At 38.1% G+C, this 22,159-nt stretch overlaps 1 protein-coding gene across 1 annotated transcript in view; it reads left to right on the forward strand.

Moving 5' to 3' along the window:
- Positions 1-22,159, forward strand: part of NEB (nebulin) — a 227,111-nt gene that overhangs the window by 3,516 nt on the left and 201,436 nt on the right. The window contains 13 exon segments of the mRNA XM_032222196.1: positions 3,628-3,925; positions 5,088-5,171; positions 5,174-5,193; positions 5,921-5,944; positions 5,946-6,029; positions 7,636-7,660; positions 7,663-7,739; positions 7,841-7,945; positions 9,668-9,772; positions 12,671-12,772; positions 12,898-13,005; positions 14,247-14,353; positions 16,840-16,942. Of these exon segments, the coding sequence (XP_032078087.1) occupies positions 3,628-3,925; positions 5,088-5,171; positions 5,174-5,193; positions 5,921-5,944; positions 5,946-6,029; positions 7,636-7,660; positions 7,663-7,739; positions 7,841-7,945; positions 9,668-9,772; positions 12,671-12,772; positions 12,898-13,005; positions 14,247-14,353; positions 16,840-16,942 (1,242 nt within the window).

Genomic DNA, 22,159 nt, shown 5'->3' on the forward strand with positions numbered 1-22,159 from the left:
CAATAAGATGTTTTTTGTCCAGTAATTCTTGTTCAGGCATGGTTTCTTCTCCTTAAATTCAGTGCCTTCTTCCTTGAAGTTAAATATGATAATTCACCCTGAAGCAAAAACAGTCCTGAGAGTTCCAAGAGAAATTCTGTAAGATTATTATTATTATTAGCTATGTTTCAGTTCTAGCTTGAATCATTTCAAACAAAATTTGAGTCATCCATTTGAATCATCTCACTGCAGCTTTGTGCAGCCTAATTAAGAAATATATTTTAAAAAATTTAATGTGTAGCTGTCATTCTAATAAATAAAACATAATCATGTTTTGACACATCATTTGCCATTTTATGAAAGCCTTTCTTTTACAAGAGTTGTCAGGTAGCAAACTTAAATGAATAGTCCATGACAAATTTCCCTAGGACATCCAATACTTCCTTTAAAAAGAATTCACAGATGAATACAATCTTTTTCCTGTTAAAGAGTCGCTTAGTTCTCCTACAACGCTATTTTCACAAGAAAACAATTCAATGCGAGATTGTCAGTATGTGTTGGAGACGTATCACTTTGGAAATATTGTGGGTTTAACTGTTTTCTGCATTGATATTTGAATTATGTTTTGGAGTATCTCTCCTTCATTAATACTTGAAATAGTACATACAATGAAAGGGTGGTGTGTGATCATGATTTCAAGTTATGGCCAATCTGGTGAACTAATATATCCTGTTCGCTCGCCACTGATACATGACTTTTAAAAGATTATTGTATGAACAAGCCAATGGGTGTCCAAAATCCCTTAAATGCAAGCAGGAGATATGAAGTCTTGGAATTCTTGAATTGGCTCTAATACGACAAGTTTTTACAATACAAGGAAAAACCACTTTTTAAAAACAGTATTAAGCATTATGAGCGATTGGCAGCCACAAATCCACTGGTGTGTACAGAAGAAAATGCCTGTGGATCTTACCAGCAATTAAATCTTTGAGCTCTTTCCATGGAACATCCTTCTCAATCACTTCATTCTTCAGACTGAGATTTTGTTCTTTGCCTCAATGTGTTTTTACAAATGACCTTGTGAAAAATAATGAGGTTTCTTCTTTGTTTATAGTACTACATAGAAGAGGAGGTCGAGGGTGAACCAGGCGAGGTAAACGCATCTGATTTATGCAGACATATCTGATTTTGTGGAATGTAATGCTTTTTAAGCATTTTGTGTGTATGTGTATAATATAATATAATTTAATAGATTTTTTTTTTTACATACTTGAGTAATCTAATAATGCCCTCTGGGAAGAACAAAGTCAACCAACACTTATATAACAGAATAATTATCTTGCCTTGAGTATATTTTGCTTGGCAATGATGAACAACTTTTTGATGATAAGGGTCAGGCTTATGAATTTGGAGGTTAGGTTTACAGGCCTGTCAAACTGGCAGCCTGCAGGCCCGATGCATCACGCGTAGGCATCCCTGGCGTCTCAAAGGCAAAAAAAATCACGTTGCATCCTGATACCGCATGTGACACGAACAAGTTTGACACATGTGGGTTAGGAGGTGCAGTTGATGATAATACCTGCACCTAGGCCTACTCTACATGAATGGAATAATCTCTTTCAATTACGGGAGAGACTCTGGTTTCCCAGTAGAGAAAATGTAGCTTAGGATAACAAGATTAAGTGGCTTTCTGCCTGCATGATTCTTACATTCTTTTTTTTTTGGGGAAGATATAGGAGAAAGGACAAATAAATGAAAATCTCAATTCCCTCCCCCAGCAAGAGTTGGAGTCTCGTTTTAGTTAATGTCTTATTGCTCAGCCCTACTTATATTTGTCTTAATTTGCAGCAGGCTTTAATTGCCCTGAACTTTTTTCCTTGTCCTTATGCTTGGTGGTTTGTAAAGTACTAGTTGAAATGTTTAAAAAACACTTTATTTTCTTTGGAAGATGCAGATGTATAGTGATGTCTGCATCTTAGTGAAATGGATGAATAATTTTTGATGGTTTGAATGGTATGATTGGCCTAAAAACGTACACATATATACCTCTGCTGTTGAAATCTTGGCCATCTACCAGAAAACAAAGAAAAAAAAGAGTAATTCTTAGAGTTTGCTAAATGAAAGTGAAAACATGAAAACTCAGCGAGAAGAGAGTAAATATGTATGTACAGAATGTTTCTTCCTGCAAGCTTCTGTTAATGTGTTTCCATTCATTTGTTTGATATAAATTCACTTTGGAATGTCCAATGTCATTTTCTGTTTTTGTTTCTTGTTGCATAACTTATTCACAAGTTGTTCATCTTGTTCATCCTTGAAACAAGATTTTTCTTTTCAGGGTTACGTTTTCATAAATGTCACTACCAACTGAAGATAAATACTGTAACATTACTTTATTCTAAACATTTGTGTTTATTCCTTCTGGCAATTCTTTTAATATACTTTTTTAGTTAGAAGTCTATCATTGGTTATTATATCAGCACGATCCCTGGCTTCCTTTCCTAAGCTCAGAATTATTTAGGAGGATCCTAGAATCTTGCAGATTAGATTACAGATTGCTGTAGATTACAGGCTGGTGCAGAAACAGATGGGACAATGGTATTCCTTCATTAACACATAGTTTTTGTGTCAATGGAGAAATACAGTTGTATGATTCTGAATTTATGTAGTTTATTTGTGTATACCTCACTTTGGGAGAATAGTTCATAAAATAACCTTTGAGCATACATTCAGAACATATAAAAAGAGAGAGGTTTATTATTTGCATAAACTAATTTTCTTATTCATTTTGGAATAATCTCACTAATATCAATGCGGTTAAAGCAAAGAGAGAATTTGTCTGTTTCCATATATATTGTCAAAGTTCGAACTGATGTCAGTGAGAACAATGGTGAGGAAAATCCTTGTAAAATCCAAAAGACTTGGTTGAATAAATCAATTCCTTTATTTAGAAAACAAATATTTCATTTTATAGAAATAAATTGAATAATATGTGCATATTAAAAAGCACTTTTCAAATTGAAGTGAAACTTGGCTGGGGACTAGGGGAAAGTTATATGATACCCCACACACCCCTGTCATTTGCTTTTTTGAAACATAACTCATGGCTGATTCACGTTCAGAAAAATAGATGTAACATGTCATAAAGCCTTCCTGAATTCAAGAATACCAGGTTCTGATATCTTGAATACAGTACGGTAACTGTATAACTACTCCCGGGTACTTGTCATACAGATCAAACAAACAGAATGAACAACAATTCTTGCATAGTCTCTACACTATTACCATTCTTTCCTGGTCCAGAGATCTAATTTTGGGATTTTTCTACCTTCATTATTTATCCTGAGCCTCAACTCAAATGCGTAATTTTACACATTGCATGGCATATGAAATGATGTATGGTGAAAAAAACTATCCAAATAAATAACCCATATAATCTATTGTGGGGTTGTAGATTACTAATTTTGAAAATTCTTTGGAGAGTGTCAAAGACTGGTTCTCAGCGAAGTACATCTGTATCTCAGCTGCACTGATTTTTACAAAGATTATCAGGAATATAGACAATCATAGCTCCAAAAACATCAACTAAAAGGCTCTAAAACTAGTGCTGAGTCAGGAGATAAATTTGAAACACCTTTCCCACGTTTTTAGATAATACTGAGATCACCGAGACCACATACACCACTGGTTCTGCACCGTACACCAGTAACAACAAGACATACTTCGGAAACAAGAGGGCATCCTTCAGAACAAGAACGCATACTTATGAAACAACATCATCACGTACTTTTGATAGCACAACACAACCTCCGGAAGCCACAGACCCTTCTCACAAGCCTCCCACAACCTGTCAGAAAAAAGTTGTACGGAAAAAAAGTGGACAGATCTAAGTTTCGGACACATTACTTGGATCACAGCTCAAAAATGCAAAAGCTCTTCAGCGAAGTAAGTCAGAAAGTGTGTCTTCTCACATTCAAAGCCATTTTAATCCTACTTGAATGAATTTCATTCAATTTTTAAATAAAGATCCTCGTGAAAAAATGTTTATTTATACATGTATCAGAAATTGATCACAGCTACCAATTACGGTAGCATATGTAGGAACTGGAAATCCTGGTCTCTGGAGTATCATCAGAAAGTATCAAAACTTAGGGTTATCCCCGTTTAATATTTAGAATAATATGAAAAAGTTCAAGTTTATAGTCTTCCTTATTCAGACCAATACTTTCTTGGCTGAATGAAATAACCTACTTCGACTTATCTATATCTCTTTAAATTCTCTCTCCCTTCCCATCCCTGTGGGTGTGTATGTGTTTTGTACTCAAGAGCATAAATTCAGTACATTCAGAGGGAGCCAAAGCTAATCTGAAGGTCATAAATCTGGAGAAAAACATGTCTCTAATCAGAACATTACTGCCATTTATATATAAATTAAACTTTCATCCAATTATGCATGGGGATATATCCTGTGTTTGTCTATATGCATGTAGATACACCCCCTCTACTCACATACCAACTGATGTCCCCAGAACGTATGGAGTCTAGTTCCTATTACAGGTAGCCTCAACTTATGTCCACAATTGAGCCCAATTTTTATTGCTAAGTGACACATTTGTGAAGTGAATTTTGCCCCATTTTACAACCTATCTTGCCACAGTTGTTTAAGTGAATCACTGCAGTTGTTAAATTAGTAACACGGTTGTTAAGTGAATCTGACTTTCTATTGACTTTGCTTGTCAGAAAATTGCAAAAGACACTGCAACGGTCATAAAATATGGGTCAGTTGCCAAGCCTCTGAGATTTGATCACATGCCCATGGGGATCCTGCAATGGTGTGAAAAATAGTCATAAGTCACTTTTTTAGCGCCGTGTAACTGCAACTGTCACTAAATGAACTTTTGTAAGTCGAGGACTACCTGTAGTTCAGCCTTTCTGGCAAATTGCAGGGAACTGTGTGATTTGAAATCAAAACAGTTTGTCTAATTTGGATGCACCCATCTATAGAAATACGTTAAAGCTTTACGCACAAGGCATTTCCACAGGGCTTCTTAACCATAACATTTCGACATGCTAAAATAGATCTACATTTTGCTGTCTTCTCTTGCTCCCAGAAAACGTACAAGGAAAATTTGAAAAAGACAAAGGAAAACTATGTGGAATAACAACAGATACTCCCGAACTTCGAAGAATCAAGAAGTCCAGGACCAGCTCAGTGAGGTAAGGATAAGGAAGAAGAAGAAACCATGACTAGGTAATACTGTTTAATTCTACCAGGGCAGCAAGAAGCTCACTCATATATTACAGTAAGCCAGTCTGGAATTTTAGGATATGAATACTGCTAGATCCTTGGCCAAGGAAACTGCAGACTCCACTTGAAGCTAGAAATTTGAGACTTCTTACTACATACCTGTGGGTTAAATTACAGTTCTTGACTATCTGAAAAATACTGCAGCATGAAAGCTGCTGGAGTAGGAGAAGATGAGGCAGAGCCTGGGTGGGGAAGTCAAGAGAGGAATCAGTTTGGAGTCATTAGGTTGCCACAAGCAATCCAAGTCCAGCCTCTCTTGAATTCTGTTGGCTCTTTATCTAGCACCGATTTAGTGCTGGCTGTTGACTAAATTCCTGTGTATAGCATGAGCAATAAATTAGCTTGACTGGAACTTAACATGTGGACTTGCTTCTTCATACCTGACAACTGGCTTTATAGGATGTTTCAGCATAAGAACACTGCCAGTCATTTCCAAAACCTCTGATATGGCCTCCAAGAGTTTTTCCAAAAGCTAGTACTGTTTTCATTTTAAATGTATATTAAATAAATTTGAAGAAACTTTACATTAATTAATTACATGAAACTTAATTTCAGTTTGCTTTGGCTCCATTTTCTGTTTGCAAAGCAATGATTTACTACAGTTTTCTACACTGTAGCCTATAGTATTTTCTGTAGGTTAAGTATCGCATGGCTGGGGAGGGCAGCTAGAACCGATTGCCACGTTGACGAAAAAGCAAGAGACATTGAGCATGCAAAGAAAGTGTCTCAGCAAGCAGCAAGGTAAGTTACCCTGTGATGTAGAATTATTGAGATTTATAAAACAACCTAGGTCACGGGTGTCAGTCAAACTCACCGTGTCATCTTGCTGTCATGTGACGTTTCGCGATGATTTTCCCATTCATGGAGCTAGGATGGGCGTGGCCTGCACGTGACGCATCCCGACTACAGGCTGCCGTTTGCACACCCTGAGGTGGTGCTTATTATTATGAGAGAAACCTGTAATACACATCAACAATATATGTGTTTTATCACTTATTATCCAACTTCCTAGTGGAATAGAAGTTATGTATTTTTAGTGAGTTATAATGATAGCCCTCATTCACTGACTGCCTCTTTTAGTGGTGAAAAAAGTAACTTTATGGCCAATCCTCTCTTTATGACCTTTGCAGGTCTATAAAGGAAAGGAAATCTGAAATAAGATTATAAGCATAGTTATGATTTTATTTAGCAACTCCTTTTGCTTTATGATTAGATGCTGGTCCCATTGTGGTCACTAAACAATGATTACCACTGTGATGGAGGAATGCCTTTTCACATCTTTTCCTTATGACTATAGAAAGGAATTGTTGTGAATAAATAGTAATATATAAAAATGTAGGCAATATGTATCAAATTTTCCCAAACTGGAGCTTCAATTACAGTTCCATGATTTGAAGTCATTATGGCTTTGAGTCAGGAAGAGTAGAATTAAAAGCTGATTTGCCAGAAAAATATTGGCAAAAATGATTGTGTTTGCAGCCACCGGAGAGCACCACATTCAGATATTTGATTCTCAGGTGATAAGTTACATTGTGTACTTCAGTTTAATGCTGAAGTGTAAAAGAATATCTTATTCTCCTCAATCCCCAAGAAATATTTACCCAAACAGTGAAATAGTGTAAACTCTACCTTGATCTATTATCAAGCAATCTCAAAGAGGCTGCAGAGCTTCTATTTTACCCTGAAACTTTAATTTTACCACAATGTGGCTTAATTCTGAAGAATTGATATGCCTGACACTTTGAAGCTGTGGGTAGACTATGATAACACCTGTGCTGATCTTACCTATTCTAAATACCATAAACCATACATTTCACAGAAGGGATTGTCTTGAAATGTTTGCCTCAGTATGGTTATCTCTGTTCTTCTGGATTGGCGCTAAACTGTTAGTATCAGCTATTGTGACCAAAACATTCTTCCATTGTCCTACAAATGAAGCAAGGACACAATCAACACCTTGGTTATTAGATTGGATCCTGGAGATGTGACTCATCTGTTTATTACTGGAGACCATGGAGTGATGATCTAAAAGGACCAAAATGTCTTTTTAGCAAATTCTCATTCTTTGGTTAAGTGAATGAATACAGTCAATTGCCTTTTGAAGCTGCATACCTTCACAGAACAGCTTAACATAGTAGAAATTTGACCTTTGTTATGTGCGTTTCAACAATAATTTGAAGAATCAAGGCTAGACATTGAGGTGTTCAGAAGCAGTATAGGAAAGAGTGGGATTGACACACCACCCTGGCAAGTTAATTTTACTATTGTTGGACTTTATGAAAAATCAGACTTAAAAGAGCAGCTTCTTTACAGTTCCTTTAACCAATGTGGTGGTTTTTTTTCCATTATAGGTTTTATACAAACAGAACTGGGAAGAAATAAGGAAAAGTACTTCCTTCCTCCTGATGCTCCTGAGCTTGTTCATGCTATTAAAAATACAGCCTTATTCAGTAAGGTAGGTATACTTCTGGTTAGAAGAATCTGTGATCCTTTCCTATGAATCTTGTGCTTCTTTCCAGCCTGTGCCCATGAATGTTGTGGTTAATTTTCCCTCAGAAACCTTACGTTGAAGAGTGGGAAGCAGAAAAGTCTCTCTTCTACCCCTATGATGACAGTCCTGAACTTAGGAGAGTTGCAAAGGCACAAAAGGCCCTCAGTGATGTAAGTACTGTACCAAGATCCTGATCAGTCATTAGTTCTGGACCTGTGTAATTGGGAAAGACCACCCAAAAGTGCTTTTCCAAAAGGCAACTGGACTTTCTTGGTTTTTCCTTGAAAATGTTTCATTTCTCATTCAAGAAGAAGCAAAACATTTTCAATGAAAAACCAAGAAACTCTGTTCTGACCTAGGCTTCCTGATACAGTAAAAAGCACATGCTTAGTCCCCAAAACCCTCTTTTTATTTCAAAGGCTGTGAATTATGTTCATTCATAGCCCATAATGAGTCCCAAATAGTTGTAAAGAGTCCTACAGTAGGCTGCCAAAGTCTTCGGGATAAGGCGATAAGTACCAATCTTTAACTTCCTTGAAATGCTGCCAAAGACTTAATTGGCAATTAGCTTGGCATGGAACAAAGAGTCAAAATGAAGCTTCAGAAGGTAAGCTGACCAGCATGAACAAAGTTGCTTCTGCAAAGGCTCATGTGCCTTTGTTCCTCCTTTATTCGTATGGGAGGGGCCAATCACCTCCAAACCTTAGTCCTGAGTCATCCCTTCTGTTTTAACTGTTCTTGCCTTCTGGCAGCTCTGTGCATGCATGCACTGGGAACAGGGGGAGCCTATTCCTCAGCCTCACTGCTGTCTGACTCTGGAGGCTCCGGAGGCAGTACATAACTCTCAGATGGCCATGGCCCCCTCTCTGCCTCCAATGCAGAGCCCTTGTTCAAGCCTTCCCCAGACTCCAGGACTGGCCCATGTTCCTACCCAACCTTCTCGCTCTCCGACTCTGCTGCCAGCTCCACAGGCTGCCAGCAGACCACAACAAACTCCAGTAGCTTTTTGGAAAACCATGTCCTGGATGATTGAGAATTTCCATAGACACTTGGGAAAGGGCACCCAAGTATGATGAATAGTTAAGAGTGTTGGATTACAAGAATCTAGATTTGCATCAGTAGGTTTAGTGGGTGGACAATGTTTAGAAGCTCAGCAACTTTGAAATGACTTTTGCAAGAATGAAATAGAAGGCTGTATGTAGCACATTGTCTTGCCCTTTGGCATGGGCAAGGTCACAGCAATAGAAGAGGCACTGGAATGGGATGGATGGTGCATTGAAGTGATGGAAAAGAAATCTCCAGCTGCACTTAGTTGACATTGGCTGATCTCAAAAGCCTAGCAGAGTTGGACCTGAATTAGGACTTGAATGGGAAGCTACAAGGACATTCCAGAACTGTAGGTTAGACAAAAGTTAAAAAAAACTAGAATGAAGATGATAACAAGTAATTTCTCTATGCTGCCAAGAAAATTAAAGAATAGAGTTACTAAGAACTGAGTCTTATTTGAATGGATGAAGGCAATAATGTTCCCATTTTGGAAAGTATTATCCCCTAATCCAACCAACACCAGAGCCATTAAAATAAATGGTGCATTAAATAAATAGCACAGTAGAACTTTCCATACCGACTCTAATTTATTAACTTCTATAAAGTTGGCTAATTTGTTGTGGTAAAGAGCAAATTTTACCACCTAGCATGCCTAAAGCTAAGCGAATTAAACAGTTGCTTCCTCTGATTATCTTGTTCTATTTCTGATATAAAATCCTAAAATAACTATGCTAAATTAACCAAGGTGAATTTGCTTCCACGAAAATGAACCCCTATTGAGATAGGTTGCAAGAATAATATACGTGTTTACATAATCACCCCTCTCTTTTTCCTGATGATTTCAGATTGTTTATAAAAAAGGACATGTTGAGCAGAAATCAAAGTTCACTTCTGTGTCTGACCCACTTGATGTGGAGCTTGCCAAGAAAGTTACTCGACAGCTCAGTGACGTGAGTATTTTGTGACAGTATTCATTATAACTATTCACCTGAGTTGGAGCAGGACAGTCATCAAGGATCTCTAAAATATTTTACAAGGAGGGGGAAATATCAGTGCGCTTTACAGGTGAATCTTGACCCTGGCCACCCCAATCATTCTGCAACAATGCTTCTCCTTCCCATTCTATCTTTCTACCTGTATTAGCATAAAGAAAATCAATCAATACATTGCCTATTATTAATAGATTGATAACTTTATATTTTACTCATTCCCTTTTTATGTCTCTAGGAAGCTTTCAAAGCTCTGAATAGAATAGAATCCAATGTTTAAACCTCCTCTTAACCATAGTAAGGATTGAATTGCCTTATTTATTCAAGGAGATGGGAGGCATATACATTTAATAAACAAAAAATAAATAAATTGACATGACAGGAAGCTGTTTAATAATTTGAGGCCCACCACTGAAATATAAGTGTGCCAGGGCCTGTCAGAAGTGCCCCAATGAAGATCGTAAGGATGTGTACAGACTTTACAGAAAGAGGCAATCCTGCAAGCAACCTCGCAATCTTGTGATGATTACAAATTGGTTGGGAAGTTAGAATTGGTTGGGTGGCCAAAGCAGAGACTTCCTGCATTGTAGAGAGTAAGGAAGTTGACCTTAATGGAAAATGCAAAGAACTGTTACAGAAGCAAGAGGAGCTGAAATATTCTTTTAAATCCAGAAAAGCAAGATAACATTTGGATGCAGCTCAAAAGATAACACCCTAATTCAGGGAGGAGGAGGAGGAGGAGGAGGAACATCACAATCAGAACATCACAAGAACCTGTTATTATAGTCAATCGCAATTAGAGCAGTGGTGGGATTCAATTTTTTTTACTATCGGTTCTGTGGGCGTGGCTTAGTGGACATGGCATGGCTTGGTGGGCACGGCTTGGTGGTGGTGTGGCAGGGGAAAGATACTATAAAATCTCCATTCCCTCCCCACTCCAGGGGAAGGATACTGCAAAATCCCCATTCCCTCCAGATCAGCTGGGACTCGGGAGGCAGAGAATAGATGGGGCGGGGCCAGTCAGAGGTGGTATTTACCAGTTCTCTGAACTTCTCAAAATTTCCACTACCCGGTTCTCTAGAACTGTTCAGAACCCTCTTGAATACCACCTCTGAATTAGAGTATTGAGGTATTAATCCTTCCTGTGGAGTTGATTTGCCCGTCTGGTCTACCTATGGGGTTGACCTGCAGTACACTGGATCATTTATGAGAATATCTATGTAGTACAGATAATACCAAATATGAGGCTGCCCCAGATTCCACAAACTATTCTTTCTACTGTTACAAACCAAGAATGGTGTTTCTAGCCCACTGTCCCTGGCAACTACTTCACAGTTCCACCTTTCTACTGGCTGAGAACAGAGGTAAAGGGGTTAGCATTGGAGCGATGGACAGCAGTGAGTTGAATACTTTGCCACCTGTTGCAATGTATTGTGCAAGTACAGAAGTTTATTTTGCTTATGGAGAAAAAACTTCCCAAATTTAGCTGTAGATTTTGCTAAATGGTGCTTTCAATGAGTCATTTGAGGTCCAACATTCTTAATTCTTGCTTCCCATCCATTCCAAGATGGTAGCTGTTCCAATGGTTTAAGCAGTATTTCTTCAAAAGCTTATTTTTCTTCATGTGGAAATGAACACAGAATCAGTTTGGGCAATTTATCATTTCTGTATATCTTAGATTTGTTTAATAGGGCAACATTTTTTGTTTTTGTTTTTTTGGAGTGGCCATTATACTTTGGACTAGGTATGGTGAAGGGATTTCTTGTACTTTTAATTGTTTGAAATTTCTCCTGGCACATTTTGAGTAATTATTTTTTGTTTGTGTTTGAACTAGAGTAATTCATGCATAGAAAGAGCCTCTAAAGACACATTGTTTGGTGAAGCTGAACTAAATCTCTCTTTCTAATTTTAGATTACCTTTTCTGATTCCATGTAAATAATATCCGATAAGATTTTTTTAAAAAAGGACAGGAGAAAAATAGGCATTTAGCACCATGGATAAGATCCATGCAGCATGACTCATAAATATTTGATATTTATGTATAATTAGATTTTATTCATTATTAATGTGTTCATAATGTATTACCTAATCATAAATTGAAACTTACTAAATTCAGTGCTATATTTTTAATGGAATGCAATGTGACCCTTTCCCCCACATTAGTTATATTTGGCATCCAAAGCAAGTAGGCAGGTACCAGACTGACTTTTCTGGGAAGATTTTCCATAATGGATACAATGAGCTTCTGCACTGGAGACAAGTTCCTTGTATATCAAATCACACTTAAAGCTATTCTATTCTATTCTATTCTATTCTATTCTATTCTATTCTATTCTATTCTATTCTATTCTATTCTATTCCGCTCCGCTCCGCTCCGCTCCGCTCCGCTCCGCTCCGCTCCGCTCCGCTCTATTCTATTCTATTCCATTCTGTGTTGGGATTCAAAAATGTTTACTACTGGTTCTGTGGGCATGGCTTGGTGGGTGTGGTTTGGTGGGTGTGGCTTGGTGGGCATGACAGGGGAAGGATACTGTAAAATCCCCATTCCCTCCCGATCAGCTGGACTTGGGAGGCAGAGAATAGGTGGTGGCGGGCCAATCAGAGGTGGTATTTACCGGTTCTCTGAACTACTTCTCCAGAACTGGTCAGAAGCTGCTGAATTCCACCTCTGATTCCATTCTTCTGCAAAAGTTTGGAAAGCTATAGAACAATTACGTTTATTCAAACATCCCTAAGACAGAAGAGTCTAAAAACTTGTTCACCTTTAGCTGCAAAGGAAACCTATTTTAAGAATATATGTCCTTTTTCTAAATAGTTTATCTACAGCCCAATATTTATCTCTTTTTTTGTTGTTGTAGCACAAGTATCATGAAGACTATAAAAATAAGAAGGGCAAATGGAGCCAAACACCATGCTATGATGTCGCAGTTGCCAAAATGAGCTCTGACATTTTGAGCCCAGTAAGAAATGCTATGTTGTTTTCCTTGCCCCCTTTCTCCCTCCCCCTATTTTATATCGATTGCTTGCCTTTATAATAACATTCCAATTCTGAGCTGTACATTCTTGCACTTTTTCCTGTTTGTAGAGAAAATACCAGGAAGACTGGGAATCGAAGAAAGACCATATCTATTTCATGCAGACAAAAACACCAGAGTATGCAGTTAATAAGCGTGCTGGAATTGATGCCAGTAAGGTAATGGCAATAAGTCTAGCTATGGGTTTAAATTGAGTCCATTAAGGAGACCAGGCGATGGCTTGACCCATCATGTGCTTGGAATCTTCTATAGTTTCAGTTTACATACAAAGAAAGTCCCATCCAAAACAGGAGTAGTTTAAAGCTTCTGGTCATGTCACATGGGTTGAGTTGCAATGAAGGCATTTTTGTGTAAATTGAAAACGTGTCACAGATGTTTGCTAGAGGGGTCAAGAAGTGAAGATGGCTGTTGCAACCAGATGAACAAAGCCCCTGTGTAATGCTTGTGACATTGACACATGTACAAAAGACATGGGGCTTTGTTCATATAGTCACAGCTGGCATCATGCTCTTTTTGACCCACTCTTTTCCACTTTAATGGAATCTACTGATCATGGAATATTCTGCCCATTTATACAGCTGGTATTCCATATATATTGTGCGGCCCTCATCTCATATTGGTGGTCAAGGAAAGTTTAATGTGGAGTGCCATTAAGATTTGGATGCATCTCTTAGGTCTTGGCATTGTTCGAGAAAATGTGTTTGAGCTTAAAAAGGGAGTTCTGCAAAAACGGAATTCCTTTGTCGCTTATGTTGGTGATCCAGTGGAAACTTTTGTTGGTGGAAGAGAGAACTTTCATTGATTTCTGTTTTCCCCTTAGTCACAATCCTATTTTTATGGGAGGAAAAGGAGACCACATGGAAAATGATGAAAAATGCCTTCCTCATTTCTGTTGATGTATGTGTGTGCGCTCGCATCTATGTGTGTGCGTGTGTGTGTCCCAACAGTATAACTGTGCTAAAACATAGTTTTGGATCCTAGCTGTTCAGAACGCAATGTCCTTCACTTCATCTTTGAATGCATTACTATCTTTCTCAGATTAGTTTAGCAGAAGAGATAATCGAAAAGGATTTTTGCTAACGAAAAATGTACTTCCTTTAACCCTTGAAAGCACAATACATTCTAGTTATATTTCATCAGCAATGGTTTTTTTATTGTGGAACAATTGGCAAATACAAGTACAAATAGCATTTTCCAGCTGAAACTGTTTTCTTAATTGAAGAGATGGCATATCTAAAGAGCCTCAAATGTGTTCGCTTTAGAATGGTATATGAATGTTTCCAGTTTTTTAAAAAGCCTTTGAGCTAAAAGTCCAAATAAAAAGGTCATTGAGTTATACCAAAATAGCATGTTGTAAAATTGGAAAATGAATTAATCCCCCCCCTATTAATTTTTCTAGATAAAATACAAGGAAGATTATGAAAAAGCCAAAGGTTCAGCAGATTATAATGTACTTCCAGCAACGGAGAATCCGATGCTCAGGCATCTAAAGCTGTTGCAAATAAAGTAAATGATGTAAGTATGCTATTTTCCCCCCTAGGGATGCTTGACAAAACAAAATTTCAACAATTCATCATTATATATTATTTAAAATTAGGCTTCTTTACTAATAGGTTTGCTGTGTGACATCTTGTCTTGCTATAAGAATGCAAAATTTAATCAACAAATTGGTTAGATCAGTGTAATGATAAAATTTCCTTTGAGTAGAATGTTCCTTTTTTTAATATTATTTCAATTGCTGTCACTGGTGGATACATCATCTTGTTTGAGGATAATAAGCTTATAATTTGCTTACTTCAAACACATAGTACTTACCACAGAATCCCAAAGTATAATATCTATTAAAAAAGATTTCACTCTCTATTCCATTTGTGTTGTAAGAGCTACCAACTTTGTGCATCTTCTAATTTTGGACAATGGCTGCATAGGGGGACTTCAGATAAAGCATTCTCCCTTGTTGCTTCCATTTTGTAAATCAGTGGGGTGAAACTCATGGCCCGCGGGGTGCTTAGATCTGGCCTGTGGCCTGGCCTAGAAACAGCAAAGGACCGGCCCACAGTGTCCTTGTTAGCGAAAATGGAGCTTGGGAGCGCCACATGCGGCCCTCCCAAACTCAATTTTTTGCTGGCAGAAGGTTGCAGCAGGCTATTGCAGCTGAAAATGGACCTTGGGAGCCCATTTTCACTGGCAGACTACTCGAGTCACCACAGGTTCCCCTGACACAAGTGATGTTCAGTTGGCCACATGCACCTTGGCCATGCTTACCCTGGGCCCCCAAGGTCAAACACAACCATGATGCAGCCTTCATTGAAATAGAGTTTGACACCACTCTTGTAAACCTTCTGCCAGAGTATCTTGCTTCTCCAGGTATATTATGAGTCAGGTCAGTGAGTGAAGAATGTTCTGGGATTACAGTTTGCTTCGCAGCACATGTGAATTGGGAATGACATAAAATGAACATGGCTCAGGCTGCTCTTGGGGTGGGGGTGTTAAACCTTCAATTTTAGGAAGAGGTGTTTGGGGAATTTAGTGTAAAATTATCTAAATTTTAGGCATCACACAATATAATTCATTTCCCCCTTAATTAGCAGGAACCTGTGTCCAGGGATGGTAGTAATTTGAAGTCTACATTTGGACTAATGCTGGGCTTCTAACAATGCGAGATCTAAATTTGCCTTATACAAGACAAATTTATACATTGGGAATCTGGTTTCTGGGACTTAAAGAGAAATCAATAACGATCATATTGTTCAAGTATTTAAACTGGTTGGTGGTTGGGGACACAAATACACAAATGAAAGTTTTTTCACTACCATGTTTCCCTGAAAATAAGACAGGGTCTTATTTTATTTTGACCCCTGAAATAAGTGCTTGGCCTTATTTTCGGGGAGGTCTTATTATTTTTGAGGTGCAGGAGGCGGCGAGCGTGGTCACCCCATGGCTGCTGCTATATTGCAATATTTTTGGGGAGGGCTTATTTTGGGGCAGGGCTTATTTTTGTGCATGCCCTCAAAAGACTGATGGGCTTATTATCTGGGGAGGTCTTATTTTCAGGGAAACAGGGTATGTGTTTTAAAATCTATCTTTAGTAATTATTCTTGTACAGTTAGTCCTCATTTTATTACCACAATTGAGCCCCAAATTTCTGTTGCTAAGCGAGACATCTGTTAAGTGAATTTTGCCCTGTTTTATGATCTTTCTTGTCGCAGTTGTTAAGAGAATCACTGCAGTTGTTAAGTTAGTAATGCGGTTGTTAAGCGAATCTGGATTCCCCATTGACTTGTCAGAAGATCACAAAAGGTGATCGCATGACCCCGGGGCACTGCATCAATCATAACTATGAACCAGTTGCCAAGCATCCTAATTTTGACCACATAACTGTGTGGAAATGCTGTTATGGTTGTAGATATGAAAATGATCGCAAGTCACTTTTTTCAGTGCCGTTGTAGCTTCAAATGATCACTAAATGAATTGTTGTAAGTCGAGGACTACCTGTGTTTCATCTTATTTCTTATTTCCTTTTGTATTCTATTATTTTAAGACCATTTTTAAAAAGAAGAGTAGCAAAGTTTAGACGATGCAAGAAAAAAGAAATCTCAGAGCTTATGCCATTCGAATATTATCCCCAGGTTCAGAAGCAACACAGCTCTGAGTTAAAATCAAAATATAAGAGGGAGGAGACATATGGAAGACAGAGTTTTTCTTATATTAGAATAAGAAATTGTACAGAAATCTTGTCTACCAGTGTAGAAAAGAGGATGCTGGTTCTCTTACTTCCTCCAGAAATCATTTTGTTTCCCAGTGTTCATAACTTGGATAAGATAAATAACTGAAAATAAAGGTTTGCATTCTATACCTACTTGCTTCATTTGAAGGCAGCACAGGTTTGATGGCATCATAATCAGCAGAAGAATTTAATTTTTTTCCTGTGTTCCTCTTATGTTAATACTGGCTATAATACTTTTAGATTCTTTTTTTTCTCCCTGGCAGAGACTATATAAAGAAGCATACGAGAAAGCCAAAGCAAAAAGTATTAACTACTGCGAGACTCCAAAGTACAAAATCGACAATGTTCTGAAAGACTTTAGTGAGTAAGTGTGATAGACATAGTTCTTTAATGTGCTCCGATAAAGTTGTGCAGTTTCTTATAAAAAACACTGGTGGTATTCTTTTTTTTTTAGGTCAAATACAAAGGGCCTTACATAGCCAATGTCTTGGGTCGGTACATAGGCACCTTTGAGGATCCCTATCAAGCGCATTGCATGAAGATTGAAGCTATGAAGAGCAACGTGAGTATGAGTCTGGGCACCTAATCTGGCTTCAGTGGTTTGTTATGGTTACTGATCCCTTATTGTTTCTCTAGAAAAACTATAAAGCGACTATGAAGAGGAAAAGGCTAACTGCTACTTCCCCAGACCTTGACTCAAGAATATGAGGTCCAGAAGAAGCTGGACAAGTGCAAAGATGTAAGAGCTGCTGAGAAATCTTGTATGGCTCATTACCTCAGATGTAGGGCGGGGGGGAAGCATGTCTTTCAAAACTTATTTAAAGCAATCTGAATGCCTAAATTATGAAATGCATTTTGAAGATAGACAAACGCTGCACCTGCATAAGTGAACACAGACTTAAAATCTGACTATTTGTAGCTCAGGGTTGACATCAGAGCTCCTTGGTGCTCTCTGAGCTCGCGTGTTTTCTCGCAGACATTTGTTATCCAAACTAGGTACATCATTAGTGCTAGTACTGATGATGTTACTAGTTTGGATAATGAAACGTCCGCGAGCAAACGAGCAAGCTCAGAGAGCACCAAGGACCCCTTAAATCTGACTACGGATTGAGTCATGTGTTTTAATATTTCACAGAAGTGGGAAAAAATCTATCTTCTATGGAATATTTATTCTGCTTTCTATTTAAGAATCATGGTCTATGTTGAATTAGGATCACATCACTGCGTTCCATTATTCCAACAGGAATATTGAAGAACTGGGATTTTGAATAAAGGAGTGAAATAAGAAAAAAAAACACTCATTGAATTGAACTATTTGTAGCCTATGCTATTTGCTTGGTCTTGGCTGAAAACTGCAGCCCGAAGAGGTTGCTTGTATTAATTTTTTTTAAAAAGGTCATTTGTATGTAATGTGTAGTTTGTCCTTAGGTGGTATCCTTCTAACATCTTACATCATCATATTAATTTATAGGCAGCTCATGACATCTAGTGGTTAACATGTGTTTGGGTCACATACATAATTTCTCAAGTGAAATCTAATATATCAATTCAATTACTGTCTGTAGAATTGGACATGGTGGGTGAATAACCAGCTTTAATACTGTGTGCACTCGCTTACTCACAAACACATTAAGTGATGATATGTATGGCTGAATCAAGGATAGTTCACATTACTGAATAGTAAATAAGTAAAAGTTATCCATCATCTTAGGGGTGGGTTCTGGCCGGCTTACTGCCAGTTCGCTCATGCGTGTGCTTTGCATGCGTCCATGCTGGATGCATGCGCATGTACAGTTCAATTAAAATTGTTCTGTGCATGCGCAGAACTCAAAAACAAAATGGCGGCGGAGGCTGGGGAACCAGTTTGGGGCGTGACAGGCCTGGGTCGCTGCCAGTGTTCAGCAACCCAGGCTGCCATACCACTATCGGTTCAGCCAAACTGGGGCGAACCCGTAGGAACCCACGTCTGCATCATCTCCTTAATTGAGCATGTGATAACTTTTGATGTTTTCATGACTATAATAGGCTGAAAGCTTTCAGAATTTTCAGGAAATACAGGTAGTCCTTGACCACAATTGAGCTCAAAATTTCTGTTGTTAAGTGCAACATTTGTTAAGTGGGTTTTGTCCTATTTGATGACCTTTCTTGCCCTGGTTGTTAAGTGAACCACTGATGAAAAATGGCCCTAAGTCACTGTTTCAGTGCCATTGTAACTTTGAACCATCAGTAAATAAACTGTTGTAAGTCGAGGACTACTTGTAATACATCTGATTTATCTCATGCTAAATCAAATAAATACAGTCATATTTATTGCCTATTTGTATTTGCACAACACCCTAGCCTTGCCATGGGAGGGCTTATTGACCCTGCGAAATAAACCATGGCTGAGCTTGCAAAAAAGATAAGACTCCTTAACTATATCTAGAAGTGGGGTTTTATACAGAACACACCTAGTTATGCCAGAATTATAAATATCTGCACGAGCTATTGGTTTGCAGTCCATTATCTGCCTGGATAGTGAAATGATTCAGAAGTTGTCACAAGACAGAGACCACTCATTCCCTTCCACTGTTACTTCTGCCCTTGATTAATCTCAATGTTTGTTGAGAATGTATCTAGATGCAACAGATACATTACAATCTGCTATCATTTCCAGATACAAAACATACTGAGGCCTCTTAATGATTATATGCTTTGATATAAAAAAAATGATCTGAGAACTCCAGACAATAATATTATATCATGATTTTCTCAACTAGATGTTTATTCAATCGGCATCATTAACTGCTGTGCTATTTCTTTTGAATGCTGCTTTTTTGGGGGGGGGGGGGGGGTTGTTTATATTTGATATATGTTGATACAAAAATGGAAGACCATAGTGCTGCAGCCTGAAAATTCATTATGCATTGCTTTCATTTCAACCAGGCTGTCTACAAGAAGCCTCCAGATCAGATAAAGTTTACTCAGGTGGCGAATTCTCCTGTTTTGGTGCAAGCACAGATTAATACCAAGCAGTTAAGTGATGTAAGTTAACCTGCAACTTAAAGAATGACTTCCTCTCTGGTTTCCATACTTCATGAACCTTTGTGTGTGGTAAATGTTTCCAGTCATAATGCTGCATTTTTAACAATGAAAAGGGCAAATGAATAATTCATGGTAGACCAAGAAACATACCTATTCTGCTTTTTAAAGCATTATGCAGTAGATTATTGCATATTGAATAACAATGGTTAATTTCCAATAGAGCAGGGGTGTCCAACTGGTGGCCCGCTGACCGGGGGCATCACATGAAGGCCACGCCCGCCCCTTCTCCACAAAGGCAAAAAACATCACGATACGTTGTGATACGTCACATGATGTGATCAGGTTTGACACTAGGGGTGAAAATCTAGCAGGTTCTGACAGGTTCTGGAGAACCAGTAGCGAAAATTTTGAGTAGTTCGAGAACCGGCAATGCCACCTCTGGCTGGCCCCAGAGCGGGGTGGGAATGGAGATTTTGCAGCATCTATCCCCTGCCACGCCCACCAAGGCATGCACACCAAGCCACACCCACAGAACCAGTAGTAAAAAAATGAATTTCACCACTGTTTAACACCCATGCATAGAGGCTTCAGGACTGTGTCATCTGAGGTATCTGATATTGTGGAGAAGGATAAGGAAAGGAAATCGATGGAGCTGGGTATAGGAAGAATCTCTCTCTTCACTTACCCTGGCATATTCTTCAATATGGTGGTTGTTTATTTTTATGTCTAAGTTCTATAGTTAAAAAAAAAAAACTTAAAGCACAAACCCCCACTTTTTCAGACATGGTATTGCTATGTTTGCCAATTATAATAAACTGAAAGGTGGAACCAGATTTCTTCCTTCTCCTCTGTATACATACAACACCTGATTTTGTGGGTCAGTGATGAGACTACTTGGGGAATAAAATTGGCTTCCTCCCATATATCTGCATATACGATTCTATTAACAGAACAGTAAGCTAGACCTCACACAGATAAGATAGCAAAGTAGGAGGGTGCCTTGCGTTTTAGAATCCAGCAACCAGTCTTAATGATTTGGTGGTGGTTGTTGGTTCTTTGAATCAGGTTTTTGAATCCTGGTGACTGCTTGGTTTAATTCTTGGCAATATTTTTGGAAGTAGTTTGTGCCTATCTCCTTCTTAAGGTTGAGAGAAAGAGAGTGATTGGCTCATGGTCACAGCTAGCTGTGTCCAAGGCAGGACTAGAACTCACATTCTCTTGCTTTCTAGCCTGATGCCTTAACCACTGCACCAAACTGCCTCAAGTCTTAATGATAACATGTCCAAATACCAACCTGAAATTTCCCTATACCCTGAAAGTTTTATCAATCTCTTACCATTTTTATTGAAGAAGCTGAATCATAGGAAAGCAAGCAAACTGTTTTGTCTGCATATTTTATTCCAGATGATTTATACTGATCCATTCTACCGATACACATCCTTATGTTGGTGAACAAAAAGGCTAACCATGGCTTGCTTTTGAAATATTTGAATTGAAACATTTGAATACATTGTCTTGATCAGGTTTCATGTTAGCAATGAATTGAAGTATTGTAATTCAACTTTTTTCATGTTAACTCATTTTATGGCATTGCTTATTCTGCATTTCAGATGAATTACAAAGCCAAACACGAGGCAGAAAAATCCAGGTGTTCCATACCTCCAGATACTCCTTTGCTTCTCCAGTCCAGAGTCACTGCTTATAATATCAGCGATGTATGTATTATGGGCAATGTTCTTGTGATTCAATTTCATAGTTAATAATAATATATTACTATGAATGAGTAATGACTATAATATTAGTGATGTAAAAGCAGATAAGTAGGTAGGTAAGTAGGTAGGTAGGTAGGTAGGTAGGTAGGTAGGTAGGTAGGTAGGTAGATAGATAGATAGATAGATAGATAGATAGATAGATAGATAGATAGATAGATAGATAGATAGATAGATATGATAGAGATAGAGATAAAAGTAAAAATAAAGATACAGGTTGCTGGTTTACACTTGCTATGTTCTGAAGGAGAAAAATCTAAAAGAAGAAAAGCCAAAAGAATGGGAGAAAGGGAAGGACACAAGTCTAGTGCTGATTTAGAAATAACTTTAAAAATTGAAAGCAAGAAGAAGTAACAACTAGTACTTCCAGATGTTGCTACGATGGTGCAGCTATTCTTCTACATTTACAGAATTCAATGGTGAGCAGAGGTTTTCATATTCTATTTATCATTGTTGTAGTTTCTCCTTCCCAATCTTATTGCTTGCTTCATTTTTTATTACCATCAAAAATCCACTAAGGAAGGCAGGTGGCATACCTGGACATTAACTTTGAATTATTAGCACTAAGTACCCTGCATCTGGATGGCATGTTGGGGGAATTATAAGACAGTAGGAAAAAAAGAAATCTCTAAAGGGAACATTAAATGACTGATTGGGAGAGCGGGAGGGGAAGGGAGGGAGGGACAGAGAGAAGCAAATAAAAGAAATGGAGATATGCGGTTAAGGAAAGACTAAGTGGGAAAGTGACTGACAGGTGGAATATTGAAAAAAATTCAGTAGAGATGAAGAAAG

The sequence above is a fragment of the Thamnophis elegans genome, chromosome 1, assembly GCF_009769535.1.
Source record: "Thamnophis elegans isolate rThaEle1 chromosome 1, rThaEle1.pri, whole genome shotgun sequence".
NCBI lineage: Eukaryota > Metazoa > Chordata > Lepidosauria > Squamata > Colubridae > Thamnophis > Thamnophis elegans.